The following is a 10,045-nucleotide window of genomic DNA, read 5'->3' as shown; positions in this document are numbered from 1 at the left end:
GGGAGAGGGCTGAAGGCTGCCTGCCATCCAGCGCTAGCCGCAGGCCTGGAGAGCCCTCGGCCAGCTCTGCTGCTGCGGGTGTGCTGGGCAGTGTCCGGCCGGGGACGTCCCTCAGCGAGACATGCGTGCACAGGGGGCAGTTGGCAGCTTGTGCTGGACCCGGGGGCTGGAGCACAAAGACAGTGCTCTCCCTGCTCGTCCAAGTCGGGGATGGGGTGCGGTGGGAGGTGGCGGGCACAGACCAGACAGCAGGGTGCTGTCGGCAGATGTTGGCCTCTGTGTCTCCAGGAGGAGCAGAGCTGGTCCAAGTATATCTAACAGGTCAAGCCTTGAAATGAAGAAGCAATAAGCCACTGAAATGGTACTATCACCGAAACATGATTGATCAATTGAATTCTATCAGAGACAGTGGGCAGTGAGATTAACTCAGGCCTGATGGGTTCAATGAGTTAAAGCATGATGTTCATTTCAGCTTCATTTCACCAGTCTTTGCTTGTGAAATTGGTCAATCAATAGAGGTTGAAGATCATATATATATATATTGGTGACCATCTTATAGGGAATATAATCTAGCGTAGTCAGCTCCTGACTCCGGCTGCCTTCAGTGGGTAATGGAGACAGAGCAGAGACTCTATCAGTGCCACCGAAATGGCCTGATATCTTCTCCAAATGAAAAGTATTTTTGGATCTCTGATGATTTATCTTTTTTTTCCTCTCTTTCTCACTTTGATCTACGGCAAAACCCATACCCATCTTCATGAAATACAGTGATTTCTCTTGAAAATATTTGTGCGATGATCAGCTCTATACACTTCAAAATACAAAGCTTCTTTTTAGTGATACTGTCCTTTGAAAAAATAAACAACAGTGCTTAGAAAACTCAAATAGTGTAAATGCAAAGACCTCTCACTGCGTATGCAGCCCTGGAACCAGCACTTTGCTGGGAAGAGCAGGAGGCTGCTGGCTGCCAAACGCACACAGTCCCGAGGAGGCGGCATGAAAATTCAGTTTACGTTTTAAACAAAGCCTTCCAAATGGTAATTAAACAAAGTCTTTATCTTCTCTGGACTAATTTACAGGCGTGCTACAAGGAAACAAATCACCTTTTTGCCTCCTGGTAATATTTCATTTGCTTCATAATGTTTTAAATGTGGTGAATAACATCCTTCCTAATTAGCCTGCATTTCCCTATAAGGTGGAGTAATTAGGTATGATTCCAGGTAATGAAGTTGGACAGTACAAATTAGAGACAGAAACCATGTCCTTTATGAATACGGGCTGTTCGTGGTACTAGCTATTTACTTCCTTGATTAATGCTGTAAAACCACATTCAGAAAAAGAAAACAACCTGAACACCTGAAACCAGAGGATGCCCTTTCCCTCCAGAAGAGCACAGCACCAGGCAGACGTACCATGGAGGCGTGCGCTTGCATGGTACGTTGTGGTTATCGCTAGGACTGGAAATACCCTTCTGGGTGAGCGCGTGGACAGCAGCCATCTCCCAGCCGCTGTCGCCTGGCTGGGGCCCTTGGCTGGGCAGGGTCTGCCCTGTGCTATTTCATGGGGACTCTTCATAGCACAGTAATTGCATTGTGCTGTTGTCCCTCTCTGAAGGAAGAAGGACAAGGTGGAGTTGATAATTTTCTTTTTTCTAATACCAAGCTTTAGAGCTTTTAAACATGCTCTAGTGTTTTCTGAAGGTAGGGTCTAGGGTCATGTGTTCTTATTTTGGCCCCTACAGGCCAAATGAATAAGCAAAATGCTATTTTAAATCAAACGAGTTGTGTAGTATCACTAAAAACCTGGTTTAGGCGTATTTAGCAATTTCAAAGATTCTCCTGCGGTTTCAGAAAATGTGTCTTGGACAAGAATCTAACTGTAAAAGTACGCTTAAAAAAAATTAAATCACAGTTAATCAAGTTCTTGAAACTGATCTTGCCGCTTGCTTAGGTCCCCAGAAAATGACGTGCTCGTAAGTAACGCAGATGTAGCCCTTCTGGATGACAGCCACAGCACTCAGGCAGGCTTTTGTCAGCAGCACTGTGCGTGGTGGCTCCTCGGAGAGGTGGATCTGTTCTGCACCCAGCCCTCCCTAGGCTGCCCAGGCTCTGGTTGGCCACAGGACACCGTTGCGAGTGGGCAATGCTAACGTTGTGTTGGCCTTCAGCTGGCCGCGTCGGGCCAGTTTCCTTAGGAGAGTGCCTGGCTTTTGTTGTAAAACCGCGGGTTGTTTTTCTGGGCAAGATGCAAACAGGGAAGCGAGCACCCATGCAGGTCAGCGTGAGGAATGATCACTGTTCCCCATGCCCAGCAAGTGCCCGCTGGCAAATTTGGACCCAGGGAGGTGTCACTGGGACCCTGCCCCGTGCAAAGCTGTACCCGACATGGCAAGTCCTCCAGCTGGATCACGTGCCGAGCTGTGCTCGCCTAACGGGAGCCGGGTGGGTGTCCGGAGCGGGGCTGCAGAGCCCCGGGTGCCGGCAGAGCGGAGGCATGGGCTCTCCCCGGTGCAGACCAGGGTGCACAGGTTGGGGGAACGTCACCGGGCGCTTCTGGGCTGGTGCTGGGAGCGCGGTGTGTTACGTCCGAGGAGGTTCAGGAAGTTGTGATCTAAGGGCACCATCTTGTCCCGTCTGTGTCACCTGCTAGAGATGAGGGGTGAAACGTTTGTCCGAGAGGAACGTCCTCTTCTGCCTTAAGGACAGTATTATATCTGTGCTCTTCATTAGCATTTCTGGAAAGATGCCATTGGGCTGGGAACTAATTGTTTTGCAGAGTAGGTAGATACACACGTAGTGCTACTGTCAACAAAACATAACCCTCCTAGGTGGATGCATTGATTATATGAAAAATGTTTTTACCACTCCCTGGAGCCTATTTATAACCCAAAGTGCTTCAGACCTGCCAACAGTATTTTAATTATCGAAGATATTCTAGTGTATTCAAACAATGCATAATGCTAATGGTAATTATCTCACATTTATATAATGTCTAACAGCCAAACGCATCCCAAAGACCTTCACGAACTTTCAGGTGTCATGTGCAGCGTGCAGAAAGTCCTTTGCTTGTGCAGTGAAATGCAGCACTTACCTGCAGTGAGTCCGAGATTGGGAAGCATGGTGCAAAAGAACAAGGCACCCCTTCATTCACGGGCTGCGGAGCGGGAGCCATGACAAGGGCGAGTCAGTTTCGGGTGCTTCCCTGGCTCCTCTCACAAAGGTGCTGCATGCCCTGGGCAGTGACAGCCATCCCGGTGGTCCCAGCCCTGCCCCATTGCTGCCTGGTTCCCTCGCTGGCGGCCAACCCTGTGTGCGTTGCTCCTTCATCTTGGCACAGCCCGGCTGCGCTGGGATGCGCGGCTCAGATGGCGTCTCGGGTCCTTGGGACAGCTTGCGGAGACCGCAGCAAATGGAGATGTGGGGAGGCTGGTGGTGCTTCCAGCACCCTGCCAAACCCTGACCTCGAGACCAAACCCCTCCAGAGCTCCGCCACCATCTCCGTGCAGTTTCATCCCCAGCATCTCGTCCGCTGGCTCGCTCCCAGGTCTCTCCTGTACAGCGTTTGTCTGCGGATTTCCATTGCCGACGGGCATCTCCTCCTCTTCCTCATGTTGCTCGGGGGGTTTTGGTGGCAGGTGCCCGGGGCAGTCCCCTGCCTCATTGCCCTTGGAGGGGTGCAGCTGGGGATGGACGTGGCCGAGCTGGCACCATGGGCGCTTGGTGGTGTCGCTGTCCGTGTCCATCCCGCGCCACCCCTCTGGACATGGTGCCCCTGGATCGGGGCGGGAGCCCAGCTCCCAGCACGACGCTGCCCCAGCCTGGCCCCGGTGCCTGTTCCCGGCCGAGGCCGCTGCACCAGGCTTCACCTTCATCTGGCTCCTCGTTTCCAACTTAATCACCCCCCCGAAATCCAGCGCTGCGCTCTGTAATACAAGTGCTGCCGATGGAACGCAAGTCGGTGGCTCGGTATTTAAATACGACGGGGTCTCATTATACACCTGATCTCTGGGTGTATAAACAATGCAGAAACTGTACTGGCGTTGCCAAGAACATTTTCCAGGTCATACCACGTCTTGGATCATTTCACTCCCTCTCATCACCCCCTTTAGACCAAAACTGCATAAAGCTTTAACTTTGATGCCAAATTGTGAATAACATTAGTTTAACCTGAAATTTAAAGCCAGCGTTTCCGCGCTCCAGAGACAGGGTCTCCCCGGCCTTTTGCTACCATGCAGCTAGCAACCAGAATTTTAATTTTATAAGCCATGGTTGACTAAACCCAGCACTAGGTCTATTAGATATTATTTGATTTAGAGTAGCAAAAAAACCAAAAGATTTAAAGACACACTGCTCTCTCACATCCCTTTGTATTCTTTCACAGTTCTGTAGACATGCTCAGCGTTCCTGTTCAGAGGACAGGTTCAGGGCTTTTTTCCTGTGTGGGATAAACTGATCCTTGCACTTTACAGAAGCCACCATTGATCGATTTAAGTTGTGTGACTTTGTCTAAACAGGTAAATACAAAGCTGTTGTTGCCTACATTGCTGAGCTGAAATTCGGAGGGAGGTCTCCATCATTAACTGCTGACACCACATGCCTCTTCAGCGTAAGCAGTTTCTTACGAGAGTGACCTAGGCTGAAAAAGTACTCCCGTGTGTCGGCCCCCCAGCTTGAGAGATCTGTCCTAAAGCGGCCTGGTTTTCTGGATACACAGCATTTTCTGCAAAATCCAGCTGTGCTGAGGGATGATCTCAAATCAGTAGTCCCTTGTGGAAGATCCTGCCCACCAGGTCACACACGTCACTGACGGCCAGCACGTGCCTGGGGACAAAAGCGGTGTCTGCAGCAGCAGGGTGGCTTTGTACGGATCACCTCTGGTCCGTGCCGCTAAAAGCCTTGGTGCGGAATCTGGCAGAGAAGGTCTGAGTGGTGCTGTTCCTCTGCAGGCTCCTTGGACAGCACGCTGCTGCAACGCTCAGGAAAATCGTGTTGTTAAGGATGCATTTGAATTCTGCTCCTCAGAACTATCTTGGCAGCAAGGTTCTATTTTTGAAACGTTTCCTCCCTCTGTCTAGTGCGGTGTTGCCATCTGGAGAAGAAATCTGATATTTACTGTTGTTCTTGGAGTTCCACCTCCTGGAGTCCTGGGAATACTGCAGACCTCAGCTTTCAGTGCATGAGAGATACATTTCTAACGCTGACAGCTGAAGGAGAAGTAGAAAACCACTGTGAATCTGCAAAAAGCAAATTGAAACAAGCCCCTGTATTGCATGAGTCCTTTTGAACTGCCAGTCTAAACACTTCTCAAACTTGTCTCGTGGCTTTTCAGCCATGGGCAGTCACTTACGACTTCTGCTAAAAATCCCTGCCAGCAGGGAGAGGGAGGAAAACGTGCCTCGGAGCCCAGGCTTCCATCATACCAGTGAGCCTAGGAAAGACAAAGAGAAATTGCAGTGCCAGGAGTGCGCACGGGATCAGGGCTGGCTGAGGGTGCTGCGGTGGTAACTCCAAGCCCCAGGGGCATCCCACCGCGGTATGGGGTGGGTGGTGCCGGTGCTGCTGCCAGCGGGAGGTGGTGCTGGACGGAGCGTCCCCGCTCCCCGACACGGGCTCAGAGCTCGGCACGGGGTGGAGCTGAGCAGGACCCGAGGTACGGCGGGAAGGGGGTGAAGCCTATGGGCAGTGACAGGGAAGGGCGGATCTGCTGGAGCTGACCCAGGTTGAGTGTGGCTGTAGCATCAGGGGGTGTACTTGTCCTCCTGTGTCCTGCTGCATCCAGACGACGAACCAGACAGGTTCTCAGGTGGTGCAGTAAAGGTGATGCAAGCAAAGATGCGACCGTTATCCTTTGTCCTGCCTTTAAATTAGGTGTGAAATCATTGATGGCAAATTGTGTTGAGGGTTGGCTGTAATGGAAAACTCGTCAGTGCATCTTCTGGCAGTATGTGTCTTGCTTGTAGCCTCCTATCAAAGAGTCCTCATTGGTGTCACCATACTGGTACCCACATCTGTGCAAGGGGTGAAGTGAGGCACTCCTCTGTCAGTCTCATCATCTCGGTACCTACTGATTCTCTTGCCTTCTCTCTCCTCTTTGAAAGGTATTCAGGAATCTCCAGTACCAAATGGCCATTCTCTCCCGGGTAGAGATTTTCTTCGAAAACAGATGCGAGGAGACCTTTTCACCCAGCAGCAGCTAGAAGTGTTGGATCGAGTCTTCGAGAGGCAACATTATTCTGACATTTTCACAACAACTGAGCCCATCAAACCAGAGCAGGTACTATTGCAAACGTTCTGTGTTTTCCTGATATGCTGTCGGCCGGCAGGGGTCTGTTTGGTGGACATTGCCAAGTACTTCTCAGAGTCGCGGTAGAAAAGCATGGAGACGCAGGTGTTGTATGAAGCTCCTCAGCCCAGTGCACGTTAGCCATAAAGGACGGAGTACTAAAAAAACGAAGGAAAAACACTTCTTGTGTAAACATTAGGAAGTGTTTGGGTATGGAATTACGCCTGATCTGGGCCGGTTACATCAAGTGAGTGCTTAGAGAGCATCACAGCTTCTGATGCTTTTGTTAGATCAAAAGCAGACTACGCAGGTAACAAGGAGGAGACTTGCAAAACCCAATGCCTAATTTTGGTTCAGAGTTAGCGTGATTGTGCACACAAATTAGATTTTTGTATCCAGAAATGGCTTATTAGGCATGTAATTGGCCATTTGCTGAGAGAAACACCCAATTAGCATGTGAAGGTAAATTAGTTGCACCTACAGATTAGCAGTATGTTTGAGAAGGGCTTGGCACTAATTTTTTGGGAAAGTTCCATTTTTGCAGGCACAATACAGAAGCACATGCAAAAAACTGATGAGCTATGTCTCTCTGTGTTCTTATTCTTCTTGGGCGGCAGTCTTTAATTTAGCTGCTGAGAGGGAGGTAGGAATGAATATACTGCTGTCAGCAGCAATATCGGTCTAGCTTGCTACTTAATGATGTATTTGGCCATTAATCTTCAGTGTTCTTAATATTAGACCTGCTTTTTAGCAAGGTGGATGGACTTCTTAAACTGCAGACAACTACTCATTTCCCGTGGAGGAATCTATACATTAGCGGGCCACTGGAGATTATCTCATGGCAGCCTGCTACCATCGTGGCTCCAGTTAAGGAATATGTATTGGTATAAATTTTTTGAAAAATTACTTACTTATGCTGGAAGTCATATGGTGGAGTAGAAATTCCTCGTGCCTTTATGCTCACATCTGTCATTAGTTATTTCATTCATAGACCCATTTTCTTTTTGCCAGCTTCTGCTGTTTTTGTGGTTCCCCTGGTTGGTGTTTGCTGAGGAGCTCTGCAGATCTGAGCTCTGGCTGGGAAAAGATGGGGAAGACGCTGGGTTCAACTTTTTTTTTTAAAAGACTTGTTAGGAAAGCCAAACAAGCAGTCTGGAAGGTGAAGTGGCCTTCATGTACCACTAGATGGTGGTTATCCCATCTGAACACCGGTGGTACTGGAGGGGACAGGCACTGTGACCACTCGTGTAGCCAACCCATTTGGTGTTGGTCACCTAGACATTGGGTGGTGTTAGATCTGGCCCTCTTCAGCTCTGATACACCAGAAGAAGTCGCTACAAAGAGAGCAGTGATGGGAGAGGATCGTTTCTTCGTTTCTGTGTTCTGACGTCGCTGACTCGCGTCCGTGGAGCTCAGGGGAGACCGTCCAGCACTGAACGTTTATCCAGAGATAAACTTCTGTTGGTTTAATGGAAAGAATGGAACAATTGAATGATATTGCTGTAATATTATCCCGACTGTCAAATACGGGATATTTGGCTGTCGGTGGAGCAAGGATCTCTCTGGGTCCACGTGAGCGGCTGTGACTAGAGTGGCTGTGTTGTCCAAGAGTTAAGATCGGAGGTATGCCCTTATTAATTTGGTTCACAAGGTACTCTGCATGCTCTGGGAAGCCAAACAGATGCTGAGAAATGTGGTATGGTGATGTAGAAAAGGTGCTTAGCGGAACCGCCTTGCTTAGGCGTTTTTAAGTGTAATTACAAAAGGAGTTTGTAGATGTTTGCTTTTATGTATGTAGTTGTCTGCATTGTCATTTGCTCTCGGAGGGCTGGGCCGTGGTCAAGGGCTCGCTGCTGTTGGGGCTTGGCTGCTTCTTTCTGGTGCCATGTGAAGTGCGGCTTCCAACACGGACGCGTGTGATCTGTGATCGGCTCTGGTCCGCAGGGCTGCAGTATGAGCAACACTGCTTACCGAAGCAGTCGTGTTTTACTGCTTTGGCGAGTCAAGCAAGGCTGCCGTGACACTGAACCAAAGCGGAGAAGCTGTCTGGATCAATTAGTAAGGCTGGAGAAATCAATGAGAAAGAAAATACTGAGAATGTTAATGATGTGACTTGGAAAACCAGAACGGTGCCTGCAGTAGATTGTTGTAGTAAACCAAGACCGGTCTCCGGCATCTGGCTGCCCAGAGCGCCGCTGGCCCAGAGCTGCGCGCTGGGAGCTAAGGTGGAGATGGGTGTGTGGAGTCCTGAGCTGTTTCTGTTGAGGAAAATAAGGAAAAGACGCTCCTCCCCGTAGAGATGAGATATGGGGAGAAGTCTGGTAGGAGCTGCTGATGCACTGCTTATCTGTTTTGTTAGAAAACAGGTCCACTAGCAGCCAGCTGAAAATCACTAATCTTAGTTGGGCACAAAAACTCGTTGGTGCTCCTGCGCTGTTCACCTGAGTCGGGCTCCAGGCATTTTACTGGAGGAATTGCTGTTCTCTAGGCAAGGAATCTGCTTTTTCTCTCTGTTTCGTGGTTCCTAGGTCTCCATTCTTGCTTGTGTGCTGGGAACAGTCCCTTGGTCACGGTGAGCTGTGGCCTGGGGGCACGGGTCCCTTCAGTGCTACAAAGCGTTTGCACCCTCAGCACGCTCGGTCCCCAGCAGAAGGCTGGCTCCTGCTGCCCAGAGTCCCCTGGATGCATTTTCTGGACAAAGCTTAGGCTTGCCTGTTGGGCAGCAGACGTTGCCCCTCACGTAGGGGGACGTGCGGATGGGCTGTGCAGGAGTGCTTGCTCACCGCTGCCAAACCCTTTACCTTGAGTGCTTCCAATCTGTTTCCTGTACTTCTCCATCTTTAAGGTCTTTCTCCGTTCACCTGTATAAAATGGAGACTCAAAACTTATTTGTCACCTCAGGATATGTTGTGCTATTGGCAAGCATCACCTGAGTTTTCCCGTCTGCTGTAGGCTGTGCCTGCTGTAGAGAGACCCACAGGGGGTGGGGACACCCACAGTGTCTTTGGGGAAGGGCTCATACAGCGCTGAGGGAGAAGGCAACCGCTGGGCAGCGACGGGAAAATAAAATACCAGAGCGTCCTTTGCTCAGGAACAGTGCCCGCTGCATGCGCTGGGTGAGGCAGGGTCCCCCAGCGGGTTCCTGTAATTAAAGACCCTGTCAGGCTGCGTGCATGGGGGGCAGAAGTAGGGCGCCTCCTGCTGTGCGCCCGCGGTGCAGCCCTGCGCGCTCAGGCGTGTGCCCTGCACGGGGACGTGTGCCGGCACGGGCAGTGGGGGGTCAGCAGCAGGGGAAGCCCAGCAGCCGGGAGCTGGGAAGCCTGAGGTTGAGGGTCGGCTCTGCACACCGAGCCCCGTCCTCTCATGCCTGTTTGCTACCGGGGAGTAACCAAGGCATAAAGTCAGCGCTCCAGAAGCACCCTGGCCCACCTCCCCCTGACAGAAACCTGCTATGAACATGAATCCATGTCTAAACCAAACGCCTTTCCCTCACGTTTGTGCCCTTTGGTGCTCATTTTTTGCAAACAGCCTGTGATCGATTTGCACTGGCTGCAAATGCTCATGGAAACTGATTTCACGTATTTCTGGGCACGGATTTCGAAATGCGCGCAGCAGTGTGTTTGCAACACCACCGTCCCTGCGCTGCCGATCTGCTCGCGGCTGCTGGCCACCAGCACGGTGCAGCTCTTCCATCGGCTGGGACAAAGCCCACGGCCCGAGCGTCACGTAGTCCCCATGCCCTGGAGAAGGAATGCCTTCCCAG

The 10,045-nt window shown here is 50.7% G+C and overlaps 1 protein-coding gene across 1 annotated transcript in view; it reads left to right on the top strand.

The window, feature by feature from the left end:
- Positions 1-10,045, top strand: part of PAX5 (paired box 5) — a 144,818-nt gene that overhangs the window by 52,091 nt on the left and 82,682 nt on the right. The window contains exon 6 of the mRNA XM_035897860.1: positions 6,098-6,273. Within this exon, the coding sequence (XP_035753753.1) occupies positions 6,098-6,273 (176 nt within the window). The remainder of the gene's footprint in view (positions 1-6,097; positions 6,274-10,045) is intronic.

Source organism: Egretta garzetta, unplaced genomic scaffold (assembly GCF_000687185.1).
Source record: "Egretta garzetta isolate BGI_Z169 unplaced genomic scaffold, ASM68718v1 scaffold277, whole genome shotgun sequence".
Taxonomy (NCBI): Eukaryota; Metazoa; Chordata; class Aves; order Pelecaniformes; family Ardeidae; genus Egretta; species Egretta garzetta.
Note: the sequence above shows the minus strand (reverse complement) of the source record. Positions and strands in the feature narration are given on the sequence as shown.